General features: G+C 41.9%; 1 protein-coding gene across 1 annotated transcript in view; it reads left to right on the forward strand.

Moving 5' to 3' along the window:
* CHD6 (chromodomain helicase DNA binding protein 6) overlaps nt 1-12,782 on the forward strand; it is a 151,013-nt gene that overhangs the window by 57,903 nt on the left and 80,328 nt on the right. The window contains exons 3-4 of the mRNA XM_070941645.1: nt 1,899-2,026; nt 9,292-9,347. Of these exons, the coding sequence (XP_070797746.1) occupies nt 9,315-9,347 (33 nt within the window). The 5' untranslated portion in view covers nt 1,899-2,026; nt 9,292-9,314. The remainder of the gene's footprint in view (nt 1-1,898; nt 2,027-9,291; nt 9,348-12,782) is intronic.

The raw sequence follows: 12,782 nt of genomic DNA on the forward strand, positions 1-12,782 counted from the left end.
TGGAGGGCTCCGGACAGGGGCTGCTCCTCTGTCCTGGTCCTATTAGATCTCTCAGCGGCTTTTGATACCATCGACCATGGTATCATGCTGCACCGGCTGGAAGAGTTAGGGGTGGGGGGCACTGTTCTACAGTGGTTCTCCTCCTTTTTCTCTGACCGGTTGCAGTCTGTGTTGGCAGGGGGGCAGAGGTCGTCCCCGAGGCCCCTCGTATGTGGGGTGCCACAAGAGTCGGTCCTCTCGCCCCTTCTGTTCAACATTTATGTAAAGCCGCTGGGCGAGATCATCCGTGGTTTCGGGGTGAAGTTCCATCAGTATGCTGATGATACTCAGTTGTACATCTACATCCCAGACCACCCCAACGATGCCCTTGAAGTGATGTCCCGGTGTCTGGAGGCCGTGCGGATCTGGATGGGGAGGAACAGGCTCAGGCTCAACCCATCCAAGACCGAGTGGTTGTGGTTTCCGATGTCCCGATATAGTCAGTTGACGCCATCGCTGACTATTGGGGGCGAATCGCTGGCCTCCATGGAGAGGGCTCGCAAATTGGGTGTCCTTCTGGATTCACGGCTGTCTTTAGAAGAGCACTTGACGGCCGTGACCGGGAGGATTTTTCATCAGGTTCGCCTGATCCGCCAGTTGTGTCCCTTTCTGGATCGGGACTCCCTACACATAGTCACTCATGCCCTCGTCACCTCCCGCCTGGACTATTGTAATGCTCTCTACATGGGGCTCCCCTTGAGGAGCACGCGGAGGCTCCAACTGGCGCAGAGTGCGGCCGCGCGGGTGGTTATGGGAGCAACATGGCGCTCCCGTGTAACACCTCTCCTGCGCGAGCTGCACTGGCTCCCGGTGGTCTTCCGTGTGCACTTCAAGGTTTTGGTTACCACCTTTAAAGCGCTCCATGGCTTAGGACCTGGTTATTTACGGGACCGCCTACTACCACAAATAGCCTCCCACCGGCCAGTACGCTCCCATAGAGAGGGTCTCCTCCGGGTGCCGTCAGCCAAGCAGTGTCGACTGGCGGCCCCCAGGGGGAGGGCCTTCTCTGTGGGGGCACCCACTATCTGGAACGAGCTCCCCCTGGAGATACGGAGGATCCCAGATTTGCGCACCTTCCGCCATGCTCTTAAGACCCTCTTATTCCAGCAAGCCGGCCTGGCCTAATTTTTCTCCCCTTTCTTTTAAATTTTAAATTGAAATTTTAATTTGTTTTAAATTTATTGGGATTTTAATTGTCGTGGGCCAATATTATTTAATTTGGTTTTAAATTGTTTTTAACTTTTGTATTTCTGTATTTTATCTTGTGCCTGTTCACCACCCTGAGTCCTTCGGGAGTAGGGCGGTATACAAATTTAATAAAACTAAACAAACTAAACTGAATAAACTTACCCTAGAATTAAAAGAAAAAGATGATTCGAAATACTATGAGGTTTGGGAAAAATGATATAGGTGGATAGACAATAGAAATAAAAATACGTAATATACACAAGTTGAGGATTTTACATTAAATGTATAAATATGTATATAATGTATATATTACATGAAGTGTTAATCCAAAGTATACAAAAATGACACTGTGTTTGACTATACTAGAGTTATGGAAAAGAAAAACAACAATAAAAATTATTTAAAAAGAAATAAATAAATAAAATTAGAATAAAACTAAGAAATCATTTGCAGTGTCTAGGCTCTTTTTTTTTTGTCAGCTGTGATGAAACATTCTGTCTTTGGAATAAGACAGATTTGATTTGTCACTGATTTGAACATCATTTCACATGTAAATGTCCTGCTTCGTTTTTATATTTAGAGATGCTGCTGTGATAACGCTCCTTCTCTCTCTTGTATTGTCTTTCTTGTAATAGGAAAGAAATAATAATATTATTTTATGTCTCTTATAGGTTACTGAAAGAAAAATGGAGGAGATTTTACTTTGAAGTGTTCATATTCTTTGGTTTCCAATTTTTGAACTGAACAAGTTCCTTCATTCCTCTCCTCAAAAAAAGGCAATGTATTGCTCCTGGAAAAGGCAAGTGCATTTTCTTTTTGTGCTGCTAGGGTGGATGGAAAATAGTCTCTTGCTGTGCTTTGATTGGGTTTTGTCTTCATATTTTCTAATTCTTTTTCCAAATTAAAAGCTATCCACTTGACTAATTTCGCTGTTTGGGAGTAGCAGTCAGCATAGATTATTATCAAACCACTGTCTTGTTTGTTGATTTATGGACTCAGCAGCTCAAGGCTATCAGAGTTTCTTGCAAAAATCAAATCCAGAAGCACACACAGATAACTGATTCAGCTGGATTCATTAACTTCTTTATATGCATAATAATACATGAAGGAAATTTACAATACCAACAGCAGATTCACAGTTTCATTTCAGCTCAAATCAGCACACACACTGATTTCAGTTTCGCTTCTCTGCACAGACTCAGAAGCTGCAGACTAAGACATGCCCTGGCTCCAGTCTGTCTCAGCTCCCAATTGGCTGACTTAGTTTCTATATCAATTCATTGGCTGACCTTGTTACCATGTCTTCCCAGTCATGAATATTCTAACAAAGTACAGAGTACAAGTGTTCCCTTTTTCCCACAATAGTACTATCAAGTAGATTGGGAAAAAACAATCGTGCTATGGATGAGCATATATTTAAATATGTGTCTCCCAAGTGCTGGTCCAATACTTAACCATTATACCACACTGAAGCAACAGTTTCAGCAACTTGATTTTTGGGAGTCCACTTGTCTGATCTGTGCAAACATAGGAAAAAGCCATGCATTCTTATTTTCTCTGCTGGACCTGAGTGCCTGTATTGTGCCTGTAATACTTGTATTAGGGGTGTTTCCTGCTGCTTAATCTTTATATGAATAATCTTAATGTTACAACCATAAAAATAAAAATACTACACTGCAAATATGAGGCTCTACAAACTAGAAAATTCTGCACTTAAAAGTATTCTGAAAACTCAAATTCTCCTGTGTGCTGCTTGGAGAGTTCAAGCATGGGATTCAATTCATCTGATTGGCTAGAGACTGAGTTGTAAAATCTTTGGCCACGCCTCTTCCGCCCGGCTGAGCCTCAGTTTTTTCAACTTAGTCGGCCTAGAGAGACACCAAAAGAGTTGATCCTTGCAAAAAAGAGTTATTTGGAGATCGAAGTTTATTTGTATTAGTAGAATTGCTGGAGCGCCACGGAAGCGCGGCTCCTGTTTTAGCGCCGAGATCGGCACAGCAATAGCCGTCATTACTGTGCGGTTGGTAGCCACCATTGCCCCGTGGCGAGAAGATCGGAAAGCCACAGCTGATTGTTCCATGCAGGCTGGGGGGCCAAGAGGGGAGCACCAGCGGTTTAAAAAGGCCTCAGAAGACCGGGGATTCAGTCGAATGTGAGAAGAGGCAGCCAAACTAAGCGCAAGTAAACCATGTTGCCAGTTTTCGCTCTATTTTACTTTGGGCAGCACTTGTGACCATTTTGCCAGTTTCATACCTTTATTGCCTCTGCCACTTCTGCTGCTGCTGATTAGTGTTCTTACATGCTGTGTTGCCGGTTTGGCGCCAAATTATTGCGGCCTGCACTTCTCAGTGAGTACTATAGCTCTATAGGTCAGCTTCAAGACCTTAATTTCAAGGGGAAATTACTTCAGGGCTAGTATTGCCTCGCAATACAAATAACAGCAGAGGTTGCAGCTTTAAAATGACTGACCGTATGGATTCCAACAGCAGCAATTCAGCTGACTCTTCTCCCAGACAACAGAGGGCAGAGGCTTCTGAGCCTAAAAGGGCGAGATCAGTGTCCAAAGGGCCTTCTACTAGATCTAATGCCATACACTCGAGACCCACCTTTTCAGCATCTAAGAAAGTTGCCAAGAGAAGACAGAAGGCCTTGGAAAAGCACTTTGCAAAGGCCCAAAAACAGGCAGAAGCAGCTAGAGCTCCAGGGATCCCTTTGACTGCAATGCAAGCTGACAGTTCTTTGGGAAAGGAGTTATCTTCTCAAACTCTGCAGGAAGACCAGTTAAACTGGTCTCCTAATGTGATAATGGGGCTGCAGGAATCTCAGACAGTATCTTATGAGGAGGATTGTGATCCTACCTCCTGCCTGTCTATTGCTGGATTGGCACGTGTTTCTCGCAAAGGCCTTCTGTCTCTTCCGTCACATTTATGCCTAGCTGGGCTCCGCCCTGAGGAGAATCAAGTTCAGGGTTTGTCTGTTGAACTGCATAGCATCGTAGCTCAAACCATCTCAGAGGGTATTGATGCAGCCCTACAACAAAGGGGATTGATGGGCCCATTGTCATCGGGCCCTTCCAGGCCAGGGGCTCTGCATTCTAATTTGCGACCCGATTTTGGCTAAATTAGGGAAGGTCATTCCCCACTCCCTTCAATGCAGCGAGGCTTCGCTGGTGGGGGAGGAAGAAATGGGAGATTACAATTTATCAGAGGACGAAGGTATCTTCCCAGACAAGCCCACGTATACCGGGCTGTTCCGGCCTAATTTATTTAACACCTTATTGTTTAAGACCAAAATGGGGATGACTGGGGGCACGGGGCTGTTAACTGATACTCCCACTGAACCCCAGGATCCCTGTTCCAGCCTTTTTATGGAATAGGTTATGGCATAGGAAGTGATTCCTTCGCCCAAGTTCTTTATGGATGTCATACAATGACAGTGGGATCAACTGGGATCCATCCCTGCCCCTAGTGGGATGGATAAGAGAATGTACACGGCAGAGCAAGAGCTAGATGAGCTCCTATAGATTCCAATGGTGAATGCCCTGCTGGCCACCCTGGCTTCAGCGGCCATTCTCCCTTCTGACACCACAGAAGGATTAACAATAAAGGACAGGAAAGCAGAGCTGTCTGCCCGTAAAACCCACCAGGCAGCCGCTTGGGCAATTCGATCGGCCACAGCTGCTTCCTTCTTCTCTAGCACATCACTATTATGGCTGCATCAAATGCAGGCCAGAGCATCCCCAGAGGATATCAGTAAATTAATAGCAGCAGCCGAGTATTCGGCGGATGCAACTCTCAATGCAGCTACGTTTGCCTCGAGGGCCCTGGCGTCTAATGTCACCTCCAGAAGTCTCTTATGGCTTTGCCAGTGGCAAGCCGACATGAAATCAGAATGGAGATTAGCATCCACTCCATTCAAGGGATACCAGCTCTTTGGGGACGTGTTAGATCCCATCCTAGTTGAAGGGAAAGATAAGAGGAAGGCCCTCCCTCATCTTTATTGGCGAGCGAAGGACTACCTCCTTTTACAGAAGGCAGTCCTTTCTTGGCCCTGAGGTGGGATTTTCTGCCCCAAGCTACCAGAGAGCATACCCCCAAGGTATGGAGTGGTCAAGGACAGATCATCATTCCGAGACAGGGCTAGACAATCACAATTCAGGTGGCCCTTTCGGGGAGCCAGCAACGACCCTTACCGCCGCACAAAGTGACTCTCAGTCACAAATCCCCATTGGCAGCCGGTTAAAGATGTTTGCAAGCCAGTGGCAGGATATCACTACTGATGCTTGGGCATTGCAAACAGTGAGGCTCGGGCTCACTCTAGAATTTTGCTCCAATCCACCAAGAAGGTTTATTCAGTGCCCCGTTCCCAGGGATGCCATCAAGAGGGCTCTAGTAAAGTCCGAAATCCAGCACCTGCAGGACATCAAGGCCATCGAGCTGTGCCAGTGGGACAGAGGGGTCTCGGGTTTTATTCAATCCTCTTTCTGGTTCCCAAGAATCCGGGGGGGAGGAGGGACAGAGAGTCATTTTGAATCTGAAGGAACTCAATGTACACATAAAGTACAAAAGGTTCAAAATGCAATCCCTACATACCATTCTGGGTTGCATCAGATCTTTTGACATCAATAGATCTCAAGGAGGCATATCTCCATGTATCCATCAGACTGTCACACAGTATGTTCCTCAGATTCTCATATGCAGGTCACCATTGGCAATACAAGTGTCAGCTCCAGTGTGCTCTCGGCATGGAGCTGCCATTTGTGGGGGGAGGAATGCACAAATCTCGTTTCAGCCCAGCATCTGCTTCGTTGAGCCTCCCAGAAACTGATAGGATTGACGGGAGGGAATAGCTGGGGGATGACATCATCATGGCAAGCCGGAAATAACAAGTGGATTAACTGTTTAGACGCTGGTTGCAAATACTCAAGTGGATTAACTGTTTAGATGCTGGTTGTAAATACTCAAGTGAATTAACTGTTTAAATGCTGGTTGTAAATACTCAAGAATTAAACATAAACCAACTTCTGGGTCACATGGGAGGGAGCAGCGCGCGTGATTGGTTGAGTGGTGATAACTAATGGATAAATGGTGGTGGGAAGCAGAAGGCAGTAGCCCTAACAAGATTTTCATCTCCGGAGTTTCTAACACTCAAGCGGACTGGTTGAGCAAGACAACCATTGATCAGTCCGAATGGCAACTCCACCCAGACCTATTTCACCAAATAACAGAGAAGTTCGGACTCCCAGTAGTAGATTTATTTGCCAGTCCAATGAACACTCAACTTCCAAGATTTTTCTCCAGGTTGGGACACAAGCAGCCAAGGGCACCAATGCCCTCTGCTGCCCATGGCTCCTGACCTGTTATATGCCTTCCCTCCAACCCCTCCTCATACCAAGGGTCATCAGAAAGATCTTGGAGGAAGAGGCGGAAGTACTACTGGTCACGGCACCTGTGGTTTGCAGACCTAATGACGCTTTTCATCTCTCATCCATGGAAGATATCACTTCACAAGATCTCCCTCAGCCAGGGGGCAGTGCAATACCCAGACAGGATAAACGAGGCCACATGGATGTCCTTTTGTTGCTGGTGTGCTTATGAGAACTTGATTCCCACTTCTGTGACAGTTCCAAGGGTGTTAGACTTATTGCAAGTGGGACTTGATAAGGGTTTATCCACAAACACTCCGCAGGCAGGTGGCAGCCTTGGCCACAATCCTACCAGGTGAGGGAACAGCCCCTCTTTCATGACAGCCTAGGGTGCATAGTTTTTTGAAAGGGGTTTCCAACCTGTTACCCCCAATCATCCCTCGATACCCAACTTGGGACCTGTCCATCGTTTTGCAGGTGCTCACATCTCTTCCGTTTGAGCCCTTGGGGTCTGTCAGCATCGACCGACTGTTTACCTTCAAAGTTGCCTTTCTGGTAGTGATAACATCAGCATGCAGAATCTCGGAACTGGCAGCCCTGTCTGTACAACAAGACTTGTGCGTTTTTCATCCAAATAGGGTTGTAGTTTGATTGGATCTGACATTTCTACCTAAAATTAACACCTGGTTTCACAGGGCGCAAGAAGTAATTTTATGGACTTTTGACCAAAGCCCAGACATCCATGTGAACGATGCTGGCATACCTTAGACATCCACAGAGCTCTTAGCAAGTACTTAAAACATACGGCCGCTTTCCGGCGGACGGAGTCTCTATTCATTTCATTTCAGTCCAGGTCTATGGCCAAAAAGGTATCACCATCGACAATTGAATGCTGGCTGAAGGCCTGTATTGTGTTGGCCTATGAACATCAGGCCAGACCTACACCAGGCCGCATCACGGCCACTCGACCAGAAGTGCAGCCACTTCAGCAACCTGGGCTACACCGGCCTCGATCCTGGAGATTTGCAGGGCGGCCACCTGGGCTTCCCCTTCACCATTTGTCAGGAATTACAAATTGGACATGTTTGCCTCGGCTGAGGCGGCGTTCAGAAGACTGGTGTTACAGAAGGTTCTGCCGACCAAGGGGACCCTGGACCAATCTGTTTCCTGCCTTACGACGATTTAGCTTGGGTATATCCCATGCTTAGACTCTCCAAGCAGCGTATAGGAGAAGGAACGTTGGACTTAACTGAACATTTTTTCTGTGTGCGCTGCAGGAGAGTCCAATCCCACCCTGGTTCTGGAACGGTCCGGGGTCCAAGAATGGTCGATTTCATCAGTTTGGCTACGTCCTCTCCAGATCCATGTCTTCATTGAAAAAACTGAGGCTCGGCTGGGTGGAAGAAGTGTGGCCAAAGATTTTACAACTCAGTCTCTGGCCAATCAGATGAATTGAATCCCATGCTTGGACTCTCCTGCAGCACACATAGAAAGAATGTTCAGGTAAGTCCAATGTTCCATCTAGAAGACGTGAGTATACACATCAAAGCTGAGCAAATGAATCAGAGCAACAGGAAAGTTTCTGAATTTTAAAATGCAAGCCAAAATTTATCATAATTGCCAGCAGTGCATAATAACTAAAGCTAAACAAAATAATCAAAACCAACATTGGTTGATGTGTATATGAGCTCTGTGTATGATCTTGTATTTTGTTGATATTTAGCTTCCGTATACATTCAAAAATGTAAACAATTTAACCATCATGAAATTTCTTAATTACTTGGGGGATAGGAGCTCTGTACATTTCCTCCCAGTACATAACAGATTCTGATTGGGGAAAGGGCTCCTCGGGGAAAGCAGAAGCTAACCTTTGTATGACTTTTATATTTAGCCCTTTCTTTTAAGATAATCATCTTTCATCTGAGTTTCCTCCAATGTAGTGAATTTTAACATCCAGATCTGCATTCCAGCTCATCAGTCATAATAGAGGAATTAGGAATTCTGTACATGCTTATTTATTTTTCTGTCTCATTTCCATAGAAGAGCACTAGAGGTGACATATCCTTATGGGTAACAGTGTTTTCATCAGGAATAATAAATTATGGTAATTTGAATACCTTAGCAACTGAAAAGGTATTGAATTTATTTATAAACTGGAGCTGTTTGTCAATATCTTTGACACTGTACAGTAGTGTTATCTTGTATTCAGCAACTTATTTATAATGCATTCCTAATTATATCTGTTCAGCAGTAAGCATTTCTACATTTAATAGGGCTTGTTGCCCAACAGATGTCGTTAGGACATAGTTGTATTTATGTTTGTTTGTTTGTTTTTAAAAAAACACAATTCTGCTTTTACTCTTCTTTAGTGCATAAAGTATTCCTTCTCTTTCTCCAGATGAACCTGTCCCATCAGTGAAAGGAATAAATTGGATTTCTATCACCACAAAAAAACAATATTGTCCTTTGATATTTTAAAAGCTAATAAATACTTTGAAAGGTTATGTCATATTAAACCAGCAAATCTTTTAAGGTGTCACAGGAACTTTGTTATTTATGTTCTAGAAGCTCATCTTTCACGGATAACATTTTTATTAAGTGAACAGTAGAACTTTTGAAAGAGCATTATATTAAAGGACTTCCCAGACTGATCTTCTGTGTTTGAATTTGTGGAATGAATTTTGTTTTATGTTTTGCAGAAGTAATATATACCCCAAAATTGATGATAATGAAAATACAGAAGAAAGAAAAACAGGTTGGTAAATTTCACTTTTTGCAAAAATTGATATGTGTAACATTCCTTGGTATATTATGGTTCAGCAGTTAGTTCCATAATTTCTACTTGTATAGGAGAGAAAAAGAAATACAGGTAGTCCTTGAATTATGACTATTCACTTAATGGTGTTTCTAGTTATGATGACATATGCTCACACATATGGCCATCACACCATCCCCAGGGTCACTTGATTGCAGTTTGGGTGCTTAGCATCCAGCTTACATTTTTAGTTGGTTGCATCATCCTGCAGTCCCATGATGGACAATTTGAAACCTTTTTTTGCTAATTTCTGGCCAAAAAATGTCCATTAGGGAAGTTGCATTCACTTAATGAACATGTGATTTACTTAACGACCACCGTCAAAGTTGTCGTAAAATTAGGTGTGACTTATGATATCAATGACTTCATGATGGAACTTCCAGTCCCATAAGTAAGTTGTACCTGTACCTCTTTATTTGTTTGAATAAAAAAAATCAAAAGTGTGGCTTGATTATGTGATTCTTGCTCTTGGAAACTGTAAGATGTCTAACTGAACCTGAGCTTCTTGTGAATAGAAATTATATGATTATTTTTCCTAAAATAGAATTTGAGGAGTTTGGAATGTGCCTTTGAGCTTCAGAGGAGCATCAAGTCAACCCATGATTTGCTGCTACTAATCTTCAAAGCTCAATGTAGGACACAGGATGACTGCATTCCTTGTTAAGTAGGATGGAAAGATGTGTACCTTCTTCCCAAATGCATGATGTGGGGATGTTTATTTGTCGATTAGCAGGATACTAGTGAATGCTATGGGAAATTTTTTTCCTTAAATCTCCTTTCTCAGTGATGTTGCTTTTATTCTTTGGCAGCCAACCATTGAGTTGGTTTCCAAGATAAAGGCAGCAGTGGCTGTAAGAAATAGAAGGGAAAGAGGAAGCGAAATGTTCCATGAAGGCCACAGATTAACTCCCTATGTTCTTTCTCCACAGTTTGTTTAATAAATTGCCAAGCAATCCGAATAATAGCAGAGAAACTGCTTTATGTCATGTAGCAGATTGTAGCAAATGTATTTTGAAGGAGAATCTGTATTGCTGTCCTTTGTGAGTGTTTCCTTTTATGAATTAGAGCAGTTGTACTAAGATTTATGCTTTACCTTGGAAGTCTATTTTTCCTGTAAAATATTGAAGCCTTGGATAGAACTGTATTTATATCACCTCCTTTTCTTTGGTAATAATTTCTAGTGAAGTGACTTGGAGCATACATTGATGAGCTGTGAAATACATCTTCTCCAAACTGCATTATTATGGAAGGAGAGAGGAAGCATGTTAAAAATGCTACCACAGATGGGAAATATTTGTGCTTTACCATGTACAATAGTCAAAATTACTTTCCAACCCTTTGTCTTTTCTTGTCCCTTTTTAACTTTGTAAATGTCCTTTGGGTACCTTTTTCATCAGAGGTTTAGGTGAATGGGCCTAGAGATAGAGTTAACCTTGTGTAGATTTATGAATTTTAATAATTTTTAATTTAGTGCTTTTATTTAATCTGTTTTTAAGTATTGAGAGTTAGCTTGATAGAACTCGTGGTGGTGGCATATTGGATTATAAAACAACATTGGGCTCTCTGGTTTGATTCTGAAAAATCAAAATAGCTTTGATGCCTTGTTAACTCTTCCGAATATAGATTGGTACTTACAGTGTTTAATACACTTGAGAAGGATATCAAAAAGTGGCAAGTAAATATATTTACTTGTCTGTTATCAATGTCTGTCCTAGCAAGGGCTAGTTTTAAACATTTGTTGTTTTCTTTCATTTCTTTCTCCTTTTTCTAGAAGTGGATGAAAGAAGGGATGGGTTAAAGAAACTTAGGGTAAGAAGTTCCATATTAATAGCATATTAACTTAAAAACATTGAATTAGTTTTCTTGGACTACATTATAAATCTCTAAATAAATAAATAAAAAAATTCCTTATATGGTTAAGATCTCAAACTTGTTTCCCCAGAAATATAGAAATTGAAGCTGGTGACTATAGACATCTTGACAAATCTACATCTATTTTGGATATTTTATTCTAATTTGCAAACATGACAACCGCATTCAGATTCATGTTGTGTTACTACACTGCCCAATATTTAGATAAGGCAGGAGACATTTTCTGAAACAGCGGTGGAAGCAAATATAAGACAATAAGGTTGATTTGAATAGCTTATATTAGCATTTGAAGATGCAAACTGCTTTTTAAATCAAGAACAGTTTCTTGCTTTAAAACTTAAGTAAATAAAATAAAAAGCAAAGTTCTACCTGCTTTTGGGTTGGTTGTCTTTTTCATATGCATTTTCTTCTTTTTCCAAGTTAGCTATACAAATTGCTGTTGGTGAAAGACATGTAGAAAAAAAGCTGAATGATAGACTCAGCATCCTTTCTCCCTTGATATGTGCAGTGTTAAACCTACAAGTTAAATATCTGTTGGGATTGCATGGTGCTCCGTGGCCTGTGGTAAGCCAGTCATATTTCTTTTATGGATGGTGGATTAATTACATTTTAGTGACCTCTTTTGAAGTGCTTTTCAAAACTGCCTAAGGAGCTCTATCTACTTTGCAAATACACAGGCAAATGGTTAAAGAAGTAGGTCACATTTTTGAAGTCTACTTATCTTGACAGTTTGTCTTTAAAGTGCAGTACTCACACAGTGTTTACACAGTTTCTGATGGGAAGCACAGATCTTTGGTCCTACTACAGATGCTCTTGAATTCCTGATAACATCCTCTACAAAGTATTGTATATATTTTGCATCAGTAATGGCACATAGGTTCTTTGCTTAAACAGAACATTGTTTCAGAATATTCTAAACTGACAATCCCCTTATTAACATGTTAATTTGAAATAATAGCTTGTTCGACAAATATAATATTAAGTATATGAAGACCTGTTCTTATAGCTAAGTTGGAATATTTATAATAGATATCAAAGTTCCCATAAGAAAGAGAAAGGAAAAAGGAGAAGGAAAAAAAAGAAGAAAAAATATGCTAATTAATCATTAATAACATTAGCTTATCATATTCTGACTGAGTGCTTTGGGCTAGTTAGTCTCTCTCAGCCCCATCCATCTCACAGGGGTGCTGTTGTGGGGGAAGTAATAGGAGGAAGGAGTATTATGTATGTTCACCACCTTGAATTACCTATAAAGAAATAAAGGCAGAATACAAAAAATCCAATCAATCAATAAAAATCCCATAGATAAATTGCATACTGCATTTGAAGAGACATTTAGATGTTATTGGAATTGGAAAGCACTAATAATTTTAGTGGCTTCTAACTACATTAGGTAGTATTAATTACATGGTAAGAAGAATAGTAGTTCGGCATTTATAGTTCTACTCCTGGCATCTTTAATTTTTCTTTCCTGAAGGAAGTCTGAAATACTTTTGAATGTGA

Source organism: Pituophis catenifer, unplaced genomic scaffold (genome assembly GCF_029215685.1).
Source record: "Pituophis catenifer annectens isolate HBS135680 unplaced genomic scaffold, rPitCat1.0.hap2 SCAF_3, whole genome shotgun sequence".
NCBI lineage: Eukaryota > Metazoa > Chordata > Lepidosauria > Squamata > Colubridae > Pituophis > Pituophis catenifer.